The 17545-nt window shown below is 41.5% G+C and overlaps 1 protein-coding gene across 1 annotated transcript in view; it reads left to right on the top strand.

Moving 5' to 3' along the window:
* Positions 1–612: 612 nt before the first annotated feature.
* STIM1 (stromal interaction molecule 1) overlaps positions 613–17545 on the top strand; it is a 344672-nt gene continuing 327739 nt past the window's right edge. The window contains exon 1 of the mRNA XM_006885535.1: positions 613–745. Within this exon, the coding sequence (XP_006885597.1) occupies positions 613–745 (133 nt within the window). The remainder of the gene's footprint in view (positions 746–17545) is intronic.

The raw sequence follows: 17545 nt of genomic DNA, 5'->3' as shown, positions 1-17545 counted from the left end.
CTCCGCCCGCGAGCCGGCCCGCCCGCCGGGGAGCCGCTGTCCCGGGCCTGGCCCGCGCGTGTGTGCCTGCTGGACCTGGGCACCGGCTGCTTGCCTGGGCACGGGACTGGGCGGGGGTGCTGACCTCGGCCTAGAAGGCCTGGGAGCCCGGAGCCACCCGCGCCGGCCCGTGTTTGCGAGTCACACGCCCTCCCGATCCCCCGCTGCTCTCCGCTTCTAGGCGGCGCGAGGTCGGGCGCCCCCCTCCTTGACTCCCTTCTCTCCTTCGCCACTGGTGCCGGCGGGAGAGCCTGCCCCCCGCCCCTACCGCCGGGGCGTAGCGGGTGCAGAGCTGACAGCAGACCCGCAGCCGGCTTGCCTAAACTCTCCGGAAGCAGCCCGAGTAGACTGACTGGGTGCTCAGGCCGCCAGAACCCCGCGGGCCCTGCTCCCGCGTCCAAACTTGGAGTGCTTGACCTTTGACTGTCGGAGGAGGTGGTTGGACAGCTGCGGCGCTGCGAGGGCATCTTGCCCGTGGTTTCGGGACCATCGGCTCTATTCCCAGGCTCCTGGCTTTGCCTTTGGGATCCCGAGGTGTCTACATCAGGCGCATGTTCACCGAGTCCCGGAGTCATGGATGTGTGCGCGGGTCTTGCCCTGTGGCTCCTCTGGGGGCTTCTCCTGCATCAGGGCCAAAGCCTCAGCCATAGCCACCATGAGAAGGCAACCAGTGCAGGGACCAGTCCTGAGGAGTCCACCGCCGCAGGTAAGGCCTTGCCAAGGTTTGGACCCGACTGGGGGCTGTGATTCAGAACTGAGGGATCCCGAGTGGCAAGTCGATCCTAGGCTTGCGGACCTAAGCACTTGGTTAAGGAACCACTCTTTTCCCAGAAACCCAAGGAGTTTTCTCTGTTGAAGAGTCTTAGCCATTGTTTCTTTTCTTTTTTTTTTTTTTTTTTAACAATTCTTATCTGTCTTAAGAATATCTTTTGTTGGCAGTGAGAAGAGGCCTGCTTTTGGAGTACCTTGGTCTTTCAGACCAGCAAGCCAGGACGAGTAGGCAGCACTACCTGAAAGAATGATCTGGCCATTGCTCCTGATCGTTTGCAGCACTTGGCAGCACAGGGGAGGTTGAGGCTGCTTGGGTTGGGCAGGGAAAGTAGGGGCTGGACCACTTTATTGGCTGATAATAGCCTGGTGTTCTGGTCGGCCTTTCTAACCCAACAGCCATGAGAACTCAGTCCCTCCCTTTCCTTAGGTACTTTGCTGTCTCTAGGCTGTGCCCATTTGAAATAGCAAGGCAATTCCTTAGAACTGTTTACCACCAGAGAGTTAAATTTTTTTTAAAAACATGAACGTGGTTCTGATTCTCCAGACTACTTCTTGAGTTACTCTGTTTCTTCTGACTGGTGAAGATAGGCATTCGTTATTTTGTGGTCTATCTTGGTTTTTCCCTGAGCACTTGTGTAGGTTTTTCAGGCAACAGAGGCCCTGGTGTTTTGTTGCAGCAGTAGAGAGCACTTTTAAAGTTCAGTTGCTTTACCCAAGGCTTAAAAGGAGAAGATCAGTTCTTCCGCACTTCTGTCACCCTGTTGCTGTAATCAGCCTAGAGCTGTGGCACTGTAATTTGTGGAGAACTTATTATAGTTGTTTCTGAGGGCAGCCAAACTCAGGAAACAGGGACCACTCAGTGGGTATCCACTGAGATAAGCAGGAAAAGGAAATAGAGATCATAATTACTGGAGAGTTTGTTTCATGGATGGATCCAGAGGCTGGCATTGGTAATAGACTTTCTTGGACAAGTCCTTTTCGCTCCGATTCTCTTAGTGTGATCCCAGAAGCCCCAAGGGCTGTTTTTCAAAGGAGACCACAGTTGCCCTGTGTTTAAACAAGCCTGACACTGGGACTGTTGCTTTAGAGGAGGGCTGACACCTCTTACAGAGAATTGGCATTTCCACCCCAGATTTACAGAATTTGTCTTTTAACAAGATCCCCAGATGATTCACCCTTCTTTGAAAATAGGTTCTTTCTGTATGTTACTCTTCTTTGCTTGGGGAATCTCCTCTTCTTTCCCCTGAAACTTAGTGCAAAGTTCAGCTCTAAGTGCGTTGTGAAGGAAAGGACTAATAGGCCAATGTAGATTGAACAGTGAAAAAGACCTCAAGAGCGTCTCCATTTTCCCAGTGACATCCCTGCTTGTCACTATCAATATGTCCCTTTTTTTAACCCTAAGAATTAAATTTGAATGACAAACCTAAAATTTATGTTTTGAGGAGATGTGAGGCTGTTCTGTATTTTAGACATAAGCTCAAAGGATGAGTTTTGAATTTTAAGCATTAAGAAGTTTTTATGCTACTTCTCCGACTAAGAGAAGCGTCATCCCTCGTAACACCCTATGGCTTGATTTTATGGAGGCAGATACTACTTCCACACAACTGACTGAGGTCTGTTTGGCAGTGCCAGTTGGATCACTGAGCACTTCTTTGGATCTTATCTACATTTCTGCTCCAAAATTGGTTTCTGTTGTTACAATAATATTGAACCCCGGGGATAAGAGGCTTAAAGGGAGACCTTTAGTGCTGGGAATGGCTGTAACTGAGGGAACTCTAGACCCCAGAACTACTGTTACTGTTCTGGTATATCGATTATCCCCTTGGACCTGTCTGGGACCTGATAGGATCTGACTTAGGGCCTCATTTTTGTAGAGGGCCAGCATTTTCGCTTGTGGATTGGGCTTTGCAAAAAGTTTAGAAAAAGCTTTTGATGTAATTAGGAACTCTTGTGGCTGTTCCACCACCAATGTATTTTTGCTAGAATAGGGAGCCATGGAGTGGCATTTGGTTGCCCTTGAAACTACAACTTTTTAAATTAAGTTTCAAAATACCAAGTCAATTTGTATGTTCTGTACGGTTTCTGTTTTATAGATATACAGCTATTTTTCTTACACATTCTTATGACAGTCTTTGCAGCGCGAGGGCGTTATGAGTCAGGTAATATATGAGTGAAAAAACTGGGTCCTGTGTTCTCTCTTATAGGCAGGCCTTCTAATGCTTAAGTTCTCGACTATTTCCATCTTTTCTAGCTCTGCCCTCTGGCCTCTGATGGGGCCAGGAGAACATTGCTTTACTCCTGGTGAGTTTAAGCAGGCACTGATGGCTTTTTAGCTGAAATCCAAGAAAAGTGCTGTATTTTCTTCTTTAAAGTCTTCTAAAGGGACTCAGAGAATTGGTGGTTTGTTCCCCAACCCCGTTTAGTTAGTTAGAAAATTTGATTCTAAGAAGAATTTGATCAGAGTACTTGTGGCCTTACCATGAGAATATGAAATGCTTAAAAACCTGACCTTGCAGTGGAAGCAGGTGCAGTGCTATGAAACCCTCTCACGGACAGTGGAGAAGCTGTTCTCTTTCCACCTTCGTCGAAGCCTGCTGAGTTGGCTATGTCACTTTCTCAGTGAAAGCTTGTGCCTAATTGAGGCCTGCATTTCTGGAGCTGGTCTGATATGCTACTTGGCTTACTCAGGCTGTGGATTTATTGCCTCCCAAAATCTACAGTGTTTCTGTAGAATTCTGTGAGGAGTCTCAAATGGATCTTGGGCTGTGGTGGCCGGTGTTGCAGGTTGAGGGCCTCTGATCCAGACTCGTGGTTTGGCTCATTACAGCTAGAACAGGACTTTTGAGGAGAGGCATGGGGCAGTGTGAGTAGTCCCTGATAGAGGGAGAAGCCTGAGACTTGCCTCCACTCTCCTACTTTCTGCTGCCTCTAAAACTATAAATGGCCTAGCCATCTTGGTAAGGATGCTATTTTTAGCTGAGATTGGCTTCCAGAACTGGGATAGGGCCAAGGACAGGTAGGTGGGGCTTGGCTGAGGGTAATACTAGGGGCTTGGGAGAGGGTCAGATTAATCCTGGAATAGGCAGGGTATCATCTGCTCCCAGGCCTCAGCTTGACTGTCATCCTTAGTAAGGCTAATTGATTCAGTGCATATTAAACAGTAACAGTTGCACGTGCTTTTTAGTAAAAAAGTTACTGAATGTCTGTTCCAGACAGGGATTATATTTGGTATTTGGGATATAAGGGCAAACAAAACAAAGATATTCTCTACCTTCACAGAGTTTACAATCCAGTGGAAGAGAGGGAAAATAAAAGATATATTATTTTAAGTACTGTGGAAGAAAAATCATAAACAAGGAATTGTGATAGAAAATAGGAGGTGGATGGAGATGTAGCTGAAGTAGAAACCCAGTGCCTCGTCAAAAAAGTTACTGCTGTTGGGTTGATTCCAATTCATAGTTGCTTCACTGTCCATTGGGTTTCCAAGGTTGTAAGAGGGAGAGAGGACTTCCCATCTTTCTCCTGGGGAGCCACTGTTGGAGTCAGACCACCAGACATGCACAGGCTTTGGGTTAGTATCACAGCTTGCTTCTGTGCCTCATTGTTGTGTACCGTTAAGTCAGAACTGACTCGTAGCTGACTCTCCATGGGGTTTTCAGAGGCAGTAAATTGCATGGGAGGAGATTCCCCATATTTCTGCCCCAGAGCAGCTGGTGGATTTGAACCACCTGCCTTCAGTGGTTCACATTACAACTCACCACTATGCCACTGGATCTTCCTATCATTGCTTAATAGGACAGATTACTACAGTAACATGATAATAGTAATAGCAATTTCATTTTTTTGTGTGCTTACTATATGCCAGCCATTATTCCAAACATTTTATTTTATTTAATTCTAAGAATCTTCCTGTGTGATAGGTATTATTTCCCCCACTTTATATGTATATGAGAAAATTGAATTTCAGAGAGGCTAAGTAACTTGTCCAAAGTTACACAGATAGTAACACATAGAGCTAGAATTTGGATCCAAGAAATATCATTCTTCTTCCTACCCTGCTTGTTTCTATCCTCCTTCAGCTATGATATATGCTCTGTCAGAATTTTGTCATCAAGACTGTAATAGAGGTATCCTATGGTACATCCAGAAGGAGCCCTGGTGGCACAATGCCTAAAATACTTGGCTGCTAACAGAAAGGTAGTCATTTGAGTTCACTAGCTGCTGTGTGGTAGAAAGATATGGCTGTTTGCATCTGTGCAGATCTTGGAAGCCCTGAGATGCCAAACGGACTCTAAGGCAGAGGGTTGGTTATATGTGCACAAAAGGCATCAAGAGGCACTGGGGAGGAAGTGACTAACCCGGCTTGGGAAAGTTGGGGGAGGCTTTGCAGTTTCCCCCATAATTTTTCTTAGATCTTGAGAGATGAAAAATGTCTGTCTAATCTAAGAGGTTGGTTCCACACACTCACTTTTACATATGAAGAAACTGATGCTCAGGGAGAGCATCAGATAGAGACTCCACAATGAGTTTTTGTTAGAACATAGACACTTAAGTCAAGGATCACAATTTAATTGCTGTTCAGCTTACAGGTTCATGAGTGCCTACTGCTTACTTTGGAAGGAGGAGTGGCATCCACTTCCTTATTAGCTTGTCTCCGGAAACCCTATAAACCTGGAGAGAGGATGAGAGACACCCAAGTGTCGAGGACTATCCTTCATAGGGTCGCTATGAGACTCAACAGTACTTAACAACAACAACTGTTTACTTTGCCTTATGAAGTTAATGAGGGGCTACCAAAGAAGTCTAAGTCTGGTGGGACCATATATATTTACAGCCTTAATGAAGTACCAGGCAAGTGGAACAGAAAATATCTGCTGAGGGCTGAAAGAGATCTGTGTAGGCTGGGCTTAGGTGGCTTCCTGGAAGAAGAGTGTGGGTGGAGGTAGAAGAAGAGAAAGGGGAGAAAGAGTGAGTGTTCTGACTTAGGAGAGTTTAGAGGAAAGAGGACATTTTAGACGTCCTGTCAACAGTGTAGGTACTTGGGCTCTCACTGGTGACTGGATAATAATTAGAGTTGCTTCATAGTTGGCCAGCTTCCTCGCCTGAGTACTTTTAGACAGGAAGATTGCAGACACGTGTGATCTAGTGGCAAGTCTTTTTTTTATTTTACTGAGATTTTAATGAAAGTTTATAAAGAACTTGAGTTTCCAATGTTCATTGTTGCACATTTCCCTCCCTGTGTCCCCTCCCCCCATCACTTTTTTCTTTGGGGAAAAAAGTTCTTTCATTGTTATTCAGACTATGCAGCTCTTATTCAGGACTCTTGTCATGCCAATAATACCTAATCATATGTTCCTTTTATACAGTTCTTTCTCTCTCATCTGTTTCAATGGCGTGTAGATTATTTATCCTCTCTTTTCTTAGTTTTCCCCCAACACCCATGTCAGTCCTATTTTATAACTGGCATTATATTTATAACTGGCATATTTGCTTTTTTGTGACTGAGATAGTTCATTCAGCATAATGTCCTCCAGGTTTATCCATTTTGTATAATAATTCATGAATTCCTTGTTTTTCATGCAGTAGTATTCCATGGTGTGAATATACAGCTTCTCTATCCATTTGTTTGTTGATGGGCACTTGGGTTGTTTCCAACTCTTTACTAACAAAGCCATAATAAACATGGGTGTGCATATATTTGCTTGGGTGGCATTTACAGTTTCTTTAGGGTATATTCCCAGTAGTGGAATTAATTACTGGGTCAAATGGTATTTTTATTTCCAACTTTTTGAGAAAGCACTATACTGTCTTCCATAGTGGTTGCACCATTTTACACCCCCACCAACAGTGGATAAGGGTTCCAGTTTCTCCACAACCTCGCCAGCATTTGTTGTTTGCTGCTCTGTTGAATTTTGCTATTCTTACTGGGGTGAGATGGCATCTCCTAGTTGTTTTGATTTGCGTCTCAGAGCAGAGCTAGAGATTTTGAACATTTCTTCATGTGGGTGTTCTCCATTTGAATGTCTTCTTTGGTGAAGTGTCTCTTCATATCCTGTGCCCATTTTTCGATTGGGTTGTTTACCTTTATCTTGTTGTGGTGCTCGAGTAATTTTATAAATTCTACATAGAAGTCTCTTATCAGACATGTCATTACCAAATATTTTTTTCCCAGTCTGTGGCTTCCCTTTCTACCCTGTTGTAGAAGTTTTTGGATGTGCATAGGGATTTGATTCTTAGAAGGTTCCGTTCATCTATTTTTATCTTTTTCTGGTTAGTTTTGAAGTTATTAGTGTAAAATTGTAAATAATATTTTGAGATATCCACAACAATGTAACATGACATGAAAAGATCTGTTTCTATTAATGAAAAGTCATAGATACTACTTACTAATAATTTTGTGATTAGTTATCTTCATAAAAAATTGATTACCTACACATATAATTGATAGATAAATATACTTTAAAGAACCCTTATTGCCATTGAGTCAGGTCCAGTTCATAGCTAACCTTGCAGTGGATTTTCTGAGACTGTAAATTGCATAAGAAGAGATTGCCCATCTTTCTTCCAAGAAGTTGTTGGTAGATTTGAACTGTCAGAGAGACATGGCCTTTGGTTAGCAGTGCAGCTCTCTACAGACTATATCACTAGATCTCCCTAATAAAATAAAAAGTAAAAATAATCTTTATTTCAATAAAATAAAGAAGCTTTTTTTTTCTTATCTATGTTGGCTTGCCTCTGGAAACTCTATGAACATGGAGAAAGGACCAAAGTTATACAAGTGATCAGGTCTTTCGTTCGTAGGGTCGCTATGAGTCATCTACTACTTGACGGCACTTAACAACAATGACAACATAGAGCTCTCTTGACCTAGTAGACAAAAGTTATGCTACCAAGCCCAAGGTAGGTGATTTTAGTCTGCGGCCCTCAGGCCTGGTTTAAATTGTATTTTTTGACAAACATTTTTCTAAGTAATGTATAGCACTGGTCTGTGCATTGCTGTACAGAGGTAACTTGTGGTCACTGTGAAGTTGAACACTGTGACACTGAGGTGTCAAATGCGATAATGGTTACCCATGGTGGACACTGTTTGGTGGAGCTTCCCGAGCCTCCAGAAACTATGAACATGGAGAAACAACCAAAGTTATACAAGTGTTCAGGTATTTCGTTCATAGGGTCACTATGAGTCATCTCTGACTCAGTGGCACTTAACAACAAACAACAATGTTCAATGAACAAAAATCACCTCATTGCCATTGTGTTAATTCAAGGTCACTGAGCCCCTAGCGTTCTCTCCAAAGACCCTTCTGGGTTCTAGGCTCTTTCTGTTAAGAATTACTGCTCTCTGGCCAAGAAGAGATAAAGCGTTGTGGAGGGAGTGCTTTCTTAAGTCTCCACAAGATTTGAGTTTGAGCCCCAAAGGGCCCCATTCATTTCCTTCTGAGTGGCCTTTGAGATAACAAGGATGAGTGACTTCACTACTGGGACTACTGTGATATGTTGCCTTTGCTTCCTGTGGGAAATGATTCTCCAGAAGACCTAGCCACCCTGCCTGTCAGACTTTTAGGGAGAGATATACAGCTTTCTTTTTTTGTTCCTATTGGCCATGGTCTTTGCAATTACTTGCTATGCATCAGAGAGCTGGACAATGATGAGGGAGGACAGAAGGATAATTGATGCCTTTGAGTTGTGATATTGGAGAAGAGTATTGAATATACCATGGACTGCTAAGAAAATGAGCGGGTTCATCCTGGAAAGGGTAAAATTAAGCTTCTCCTTGGAAGCAAGGATTCTGAAGCTTCATGTGACACACTTTGGACATGTTGCAAGGAGGGACCAGTCCTTGGAGAAGGACGTCATGCTTGGGAGTGTGGAGGGACAGTGCAGGAGAGGAAGACCCTCTATGAGGTGGATTGATTCAGTGACTGGGGTAATGGGGGTAAGTGTATCAGAGACAGTGAGATTGGTACAGGATAGAGCAAGGTTTAGGGCTGTTATACATAGGGTCGCTATGAGTCGCAGGCATCTCGACTGCACGTAACAACAGCAACTGCTGAGAAAAAGAAAAATTATGAAAGTTTTAAGATATACAACAAGTGAAGGAATAATACATTGATTATCCATGAATGCACAACTGCAGTTTAAGAAATAAAATAATAAGTTTTTCTTTATTAATCCCAGAACACTTTGTATAAATTTCTGTGGTAACACATAGCACATGGTATAGATATATTTGCTACCTAACAAGTGTTGAGTTCTCTGCAAAGGGAGTATTTATCTCTGTTTTTTGGTGCTCATCATAAAAATGCCATTAAAATTTGTTGGTAAAGATGTAATCTATACCTGTTTGAATGGATCCTGTTTTCTCTGCTTCTTTCAACCCATCTCATATGTCTTGGTACAAATTCTAAGTTGTTTTTTTTTTTTCAACTCTTAAAAGTATTGCTTATCCTGGATCACTTTGTATTTTCAGTCAAGTTTATCTGTTTATCCCTTTTTCAGCCTAATATTTTATTTTCAACTTTGAAATTAGGTGGGGCTGTTATTATCATCTCCATTTTAACGATGAGGAAATAACTTGTAGCTGAGACGTGGCATATAACACTTTGGGAATCTTTGAACCAAGGCTATGCATTGTTATTATTTAATTAGAATATATGAGCTGTGGTGCTGGAGAAGAATGTTGAATATGCCAGTACTTCTAGGAGAACAAACAGGTTTGTCCTGGAGAAGGTGAAACTAGGCTACTCCTTGGAGCCAAGGATTCTGAAGCTTCGTCTGACACACTCTGGGCATTTTGCAAGGAGGGACCAGTCCTTTGAGAGGGACATCATATTTAGGAGAGTGGAGGGACAGCACAGGAGAGGAAGACCCTCGATAAGATAGATCTGTTCAATGAGGTAATGGGAGTAGGTGTGTCAGAGACAATGAGATTGGCACAGGATAGAGCAGGGTTTAGAACTCTTTGTACATAGGGTCGCTGTGAGTCTCAAGCAACTGGATGATACATAACAGCAACAACATATTATCTGTTAGTATGTTTCAAAAAAGGGAACATGTAAGTTATTGGGCACTCAGATCACACCTTCAGTGATCTGGCCATAGTTGTAAAGGGGAGGGAAATAGCAAATAGGTGACTGATTACTGCAAAAGACAGTAAAGCCTACAGTCTTAACAATCCATGCCACGTTGTTGGAGTTACCTGTTTATGTGCCTGCTTTCCTTGATGTAAGTTCCTTAAGGTTTAAGAACAAAAATCAAACTTTATATTCTTGGCATAAGGCTTGACACATAGTAGATCTTTAAAGTTTAGAGAATTGAATTGAGAGAGGTAGCTCATCTGGCTCTAATTCAATTGGAAAATAATTTCCTTGGGAAAGGTGGTTGTGAGGTGTCGTCATGTCTGCTACTATTTCTAGTGACCTTATGAACAACAGATTTGAACCTTGCATTAGTTCACGGTCTCTGCCATGACAGAGCCCATTGTTAAAGTTTTTGTGTTTTATTGAAGATCATTTTCTAGTTATCTGATTCCCCTTTTCTCAGGATGATGCCTTTTTCTAATGACTGACCCCTCTTGATAACATGTCCAAACTATATCAGACAAGGCTTCACCATCCTTGCCTCTAAAAGGGCACCTTCATTGCATTTCCTCCAAGACCAGTAAGATTTGTTTCTATTTTTGACAGTCCATGGTATATTCAGTAATCATCAATAACATCACAATTTAAAGGCATTGGTTCTTCTTTGGTTTTCCTTATTGATTGTCTAACTTTCAGATGCATTGATTTCTGATGTTCACATTACTCCTGTGGTCCAAGGAAAAACTGTGCTGAAGTTTAAGTTTGTAGGGCGAGAGATCTGCAACCATATGAAATTTTCCTAAGAACCCTTCCAGTGCTTTGGAAGTTTTGGTTCACATGAAGGACCCTGAGGTTTAATCTCTTCTTGTCCAGTTGTAATTCAGCTTCTGACAACATGATGTGACTTTTGTGGTGTGAGAAGTAAAAAAAAACAAACAAAACCACCCCAAAACAAAGAGCAAGATCAAAGCCTTCTCCCCATTCAGAAAACCAGGCAAAGTTCCCAGTATCTATTTTCAGATTCATAGGAAGCAATTGAAAATATCATGGCTTGCATCACTGATTTTTCTTCATCTGAAACTGACATTGTTACTGTGTAGAACTTTGGAGAGGTCTTTAACAGCAGATTTCTCAGTGTAGCATGTCTTGATTTCTTGACTCCTACTACAGTGAGAGGGAGCTCTGGTGGTTTAGTGGTAAGAAATTGTGCTGCAAATCCAGTGATATATGGATCAAATCTAGTAGTTTGTCTGCGGGGGGGGGGGGATGATCAGTCTGCTCCCATGAAATTTACTGTCTCTAAAAATCTGCTGGAAGGTCAGCTATGAGTTGGTTTTATCTTAAAGTACTCAGCAACAACGATAACTCTATGGGTGTTAATTGTGGGTCCAGGTAAAATGAAATTGTGGATAACTTCAATTTTTTTTTTTATCCATCAGTCATGATGTTGCCTGTTGGTCCAGTAGTGAAGAGTTTTCTTTTCTTGATGTTGAGATGCAACACTCATTGAAATCTTTGGTCTTTGATCTTCTGCAGTAAGTGCTTCAGGTCTTTAATTTCTGTAAGCAAGGTTGTGTCTTTTGCATAGTGTAGGTTGCTGGTGAGTCTTCCTCCAATCCTGATGCCACATGCTTCTTCTTGTCCAGTTTCTTTAATGATTTCCTCAGCATACAGATTGATTAGATATAGAGAAAGAATACAATCCTGTTCCATACCTTTCCTAGTACTATCCAGTACTCCCTGGTTCTGTTCAGACAACTACTTCTTGGTCTAGGCCTATGTTTTTTATGAGTACAATTACGTGTTCTGGGATTCCCATTCTTTTCAATGTTATCCATAATTTGTCATGATCCCCACAGTCAAATGCCTTTACAAAGTCTATAAAATATCTTTCTGCTAGTTTGTGCTGTCAATCAAGATCCACCAGACATCAGCACCTGCCATTTTACCATAGCATCTTCTGAATCCACCTTGAATTTCTGGCAGTTCTCTGCCAATGTATAGCTGTAGGTATTTTTGAGTAATCTTTACCAAGATTTTATACACACGTATATAAATGATATTGTTTAATAATTTTCACTTCTGTTTGATGACTTTTATTTTGTAATTGGAGCAAATATGGATCTCTTCCAGTCAGTGGGTTAGGTAGTTGTCTTCCAAATTTCTTAGCATAGGCTAGTGAGACTATCCAGGGCTACATCTGTTTGTTGAAATGTGTCATTTGGTACTCTGAAAACTCCTAAGACTTTTTTATTTAGAGAAAATTATGAATTTTTTCCATTATTGCACATTTCCCCCCTCCCTCCTCGGCCCACCCTGCAATGCACCCCTTGTTCCACTTTGTTGTCATATATATATATATAATGCCTACTCATATATTCCTTTTGGACAGTTCTTCCCCTCATCTGTTCTAATACAGTGTTCATTAGCTATTCACTCTTTTCCTATTCTCCCCCCCCATGTCTGTCCTGTTTTATAACAGCAGTGTTATAAAGTGTTTGTTCTTTTGTGACTGAAATATTTCACTCAGCATAATTTCTTCCAGACTCCCCCATATTGTATAATGTTTTATGAGTTCATTGCTTTTCATTGCTGCATAATACTCCATTGTGTGAATGTACCATGGTTTTTTCTGTGTATTTGTTGTTTTTTAAATTAATTTTAATGAAAGTTTACAGAGACTTTGGTTTTCCATTCATTCATTGTTGTACTTTTCTCCCTGCCCAACCTCCTCCCCAGTTCATTCTTCTCTTTGAAAAGTTAAAGAAAAATTCTTTCATTGTTATACAGTCCCTCCCCCCAAGTCCACTCCACTAATCCTATATCCCTTTTAAACAGTTCCCTCCCTCATGTGTTTCAGTGTCATAAACATAATTTATCCCATATTTCTTAGTCTCCCCCTAGCCCCAATGTCAGTCCCGTTTTACAAATTGTTCTATGCAATATTTGTCCTTCTGTGACTGAGATATTTCACTCAGCATAATGTCCTCCAGGGTTACCCATTTTGTATAATATTTCATGAATAACTTGTTTTTCAATGCAGGGTAGTATTCCATTGTGTGAATATATCACAACTTCTCTAACCATTCTTTTGTTGATGGGCACTTGAGTTGCTTCCAGCTCTTTACCATTATGAATAACACAGCAATAAACATGGTGTGCATAGCTCTTATTTTTTTGCCAGTGCATTTAGTGCAACTTGATTTTTTTCCTTCAGTACCATATCTTTCTTCCTGAAATGTTTCAGTGTTGACAAATTCTTTTTGATGCAATGACCTTTTTATTCCTGCCATTTTCTTTTAATGCTTCCTCTATCATTCAGAATTTTTCCTCTAGAGTTCCTCAGTATTGCAGCTCAAAGCTTGAATTTATTCTTCAATAATTCTGAACCTGTTCTTCCCTTTTGCTTTTCTAACTTCAGCTCTTTGCACATTTTGTTGTAATACTTTGCTTTATCTTCTTGAGTCATCTTTTAACATCTTCTATTCAGCTGTCTTGCTTCAGCATTTCTTCCCTTGATTTTGACCTCTAAGAAAAGTTTCTAATGCAAATTTCAGAGCCTCTTCTGACATCAGTTTTGGTCTTTTCATTATTTCTTATCTTTGCAATGACTTTTTACTTTCTTCATGGATAATTTCCTTGTTGTCATCCCACAACTCATCTCGTCTTTGGCCATTAGTATTCGGCCCATCAAATAATTTCTTGAGGTGGCTTTCAAATTCAGGGTTAGAACCAAGCTGGTATTTTGGTTCTCAAGAGCTTATTTTAGTTTTCTTCAGCTTCAATTTGAACTTGCCCATGAGTAATTGATCTGTTCAAAGGATTTGTTCCACAGTCAGTCCTTGGCCTTGTTTAGACTGCTGATATGGAGCTTCCACATCAAATCTTTCCACAGATATAGTCAGTCTGATTCCTGTGTAATCTATCAGGTGAGATTAGTGTGTATAGGCACTGTTTATTTTTTTAATAGATATTTATAATGAATAAATAACTGTGTAAAGTTCCATCATTGTCATTCTTGGACATTTTAGATCAGCAGTGACTATCTTTTTCTGCTGAACACCTATCACTGAGTTCCCTGCCTGCACCCATCCCCTAGACTGATAAAGACACCACCTCCGGCCTAGGCTTCTCTGAGACCAGCAGAAACTTCCCCAGGCATAGTACCTTACCCCTTGACACACTCTGGACAGGAAGAAGTTGTTGTGCATACTTTCTAGTCGGAACCGACTCATAACCGACCCTCCAGCCAGCTTTAGAGGCTGTAAATAAAATAGGAGATGATTGCCCATCTTTCTGTTGAGGAACAGCTGTAAGATTTAAACTGCCTGCCTTTAGATTGGCAGCACAATTCCTTACTCACTAGGTCACCAGAGCTATCTGACCTTATTTCTGGTCCATGTCACCTGTGCTTTGCCAGGTAGAACCACTTCCCTAGGAAGAGTCAGGTAAAATTAAAGCCATGACCTTATTTAGAAGGTTCATTCTATTGAAATTTCTTTTTCCTTGCTGATGCTAGATAAATGAAGGCTTGTTGTTTTCTTGGAGAAGAAAAAAAATTCAGATCAGTTTGTTTCTGCAGTCGCATTTCATGTGGAAGAAGGTTGCTTAGGAGTTTAAAGATACCAGGCTCTTATCATTGGGGTACTTACCAGGGGGATGCAGCTTATAGGAGCTGGGAAGATATCTAATTCTACCAAAGACCTGTGTCACATATGTAAATACTCTGGATGTCATACAATACCTTTATTCAGTGTTTAGTGAGGAAGCTGTTGGTAAAATCTAGGTGCTAGTGTCTTACCTTATTTCTGGTACATATTGACTTCAGCCTTTTTTTTTTGCTGGATGTATTCACTTCCCTGGCCTCATATGCATATACCAAGGATTTGCTATCTATTGGTATAAACAAATTATCTCAAAATGAAGGGACTTAATACAATATATGTTCATTATCACACAGCTTTTGTGAGTCTGGAATCTGGGTATGGCATAATGGGGTGCCTCTGGTTTAAAGTTTCTCATGAGGTTCCACTCAAGTTGTTGCTGGAGCTATGGTCTTATCTGAAGGCTTGCTAGGAAGGAGAAGATTTTCTTTCAAATTAGTTTACACGATTTTGGCAGGCTTTAGTTCCTTGCCAGGTGGACCTCTTCAGGATGTCTTCCTTCAGTGCAGGTGAACCAAGAGAGTACAAGAGAGCTCAAGATGGAAGCCACAGTTTTTTTTTTTAGCCACAGTCTTTTTAATCTAAATTAGAATATTGACTGCTACCACTTCTGCCATATTCTGTTTGTTTGAAGTAAGTCAGTAAATCCATTCCACACTCAAGAGGTTGGGTTACACAAGGACATGAATATTAGGAAGATAATTTTGGACATTTTTCAAGGCTCTACATTACCCTAGCCATGATCTTGGGGGCAAGGGCTTTTAGCTTCAATATCCTTGCTCTTTAGGGTTTTGAGGACTCTTCTTGTATTCCCTTTGGAATTGATCCCTCTTGGTTCATGTATAATTTCATTGCTTTGATGTACAAAATTGACACAACTCCTTTCTCTGTACTCTCAGAGGACTTTTGACTGCTTTAGGCCAGTCCTAAACTAGTGTAAAGAGCAAGGTTGGCATGGGAAAAGCCATATCTGACCACTACTAATTTCACAAGGGGGAATTGTCCCCCTCATCAACATCCACAACACAAACCCAATTCCTATTAGGTAAGCTACGTTCCCCCATGTTCCTTCACCTCTTACTATTAATTCCAACACCAGTGTTACTTCTCTACTGCGTCCAAAATAAGTTGCAATAGCTTACAGAGCACATGAAAACATACTTGTTATTATGATGAGATCTATTAGGATGTCAAAAGGCTGTAATTCAGTTTGGTAGTAAAATACCATCACTCAATCAGGACAGCTTCTGAAATGTGCTTGAGGCACTTCAGCCTTCAGCCTGTAGCTATAGGCCAGTATCATAAATTTCTTAGTTCTGCCTTTTATGGCTCTTCTCTCCAGTCCTCCAACAAACGTGGGCAAAGGTACCTAGCTCTGGTTCTGTGGGGTAACAGTCCCAAGGTCAGCTCTGTCTCATGTTGGGTCTCTGGTTTTCTGCTGTGGCTGCTGCTGCTGCTGGATCTATAGGTCCCAGTCATAGTGGTGCAGGAATCTTTGGCCTTTAAAGATGCACACACTAAAATCTCTACTTCATCTTTGCTGGTGGTGAGATTCCAAAAATCTGTCACTAAATCTGTTCAACATCAAGAAAACAAAGATTCTCACCATTGGGCCCATTTGCAGCATCATGATAGAGAAGATATTGAGATTGTTAACCCAGCTTGCTGTTCTCCACAATCAACACTCTTGGCACCAGCAGTCAAGAAATTAAAAGACTAATTCCTCTGGGGAAAACTGTTGCCAAGGATCTTTCCAGAGTGCTCAAGAGCAACAATGTCAGTCTAGAGACTCAGGTGCACCTGGCCTAGGCCATGGTCTTCACAGTTACTTGCTATGGATCAGAGAGCTAGACAATGAATAAGAATGACAGGAGAAGAATTGATGCCTTTGAGTTGTGGTGCTGGAGAAGAGTTTTGAACATACCATGAACTGCCAAGAGAATAAATAAGTTTGTCCTAAGTAGGTGAAACCAGATTGCTCCTTGGAAGCAAGGATTTTGAAACTTTATCTCACACATTTTGGGCATGATGCCAGAAGGGAGCAGTCCTTGGAGAGGGACATCATGCTTGGAAAGGTGGAGGATTAATGTGGGAGAGGAAGATCTTGTATGAGATGGATTGACATAGTGACTGTCGTAATGGAAACAAGTGTATTGATGACTTTGAGATTGGCTCAGTTTAGGGCAGAGTTCAGAACTATTGTTTCTTAAGTTGCAATGAGTTGTAGATGACTTGACAGCACATAACAACCACCACCACCACCAGAATAAATTAATCTGAAGCCTTTTTGGGATTACTTGTGGCTACCTGGGAAGTGCCACGGAAGAGTTTTCTGGGCACTGAGAATTTGACAAAGCCTTGCCTATGTGGGTGCATTTTGCAAGGACAGCCAAGACTTGAGTAGAGATGGCCATGATTCTGTCATGTTATCAGAGTAGAGCATATTTATTTTGTGTGAAAGACTGTGCAAGGGAAAACCTGAAATGAGCCAATAGCACTGTACCTTCCCTACTGAGGTGTTTGAAATAGAGAAGGCCTAGATGGGAGTTGATTTTTTTGTTCTGGCTCGTAGCCACTTTTCCCACTTCATCTCTCTATTCCCCTTTCTGTATTTTTGGCCCAGCCAGAGTTTTATCTTGGTCCCAAAGCACATCTTATACTGCTTCTCCTTTGTCTTTTATAATTTATTCTTTTTTAAAAAATTATATTATTAATTTTAATGAATATTTACAGAGATTTTGTATTTCCATTAATTTATCGTTGCACTTTTCTCCCTACCTAGCCCTCCCCCGCAGTTCTCTCTTCTCTCTGAAAAGTAAAAGAAAAATTCTTTCATGTTGTTGTTGTTGTTGTTATGTGCCGTCGAGTCGCCTGCGACTCATAGCGACCCTACGTACAACAGCCCTAAACTCCGCTCTGTCCTGTGCCAGTCGCACTGTCTCTGACACTCCCATCCCAATTATCCCAGTCACTGAATCAATCCACCTCATA

This window comes from Elephantulus edwardii, unplaced genomic scaffold (genome assembly GCF_000299155.1).
Source record: "Elephantulus edwardii isolate Elephantulus edwardi_28Jun2011 unplaced genomic scaffold, EleEdw1.0 scaffold00044, whole genome shotgun sequence".
NCBI classification, from domain to species: domain Eukaryota; kingdom Metazoa; phylum Chordata; class Mammalia; order Macroscelidea; family Macroscelididae; genus Elephantulus; species Elephantulus edwardii.
Note: the sequence above shows the minus strand (reverse complement) of the source record. Positions and strands in the feature narration are given on the sequence as shown.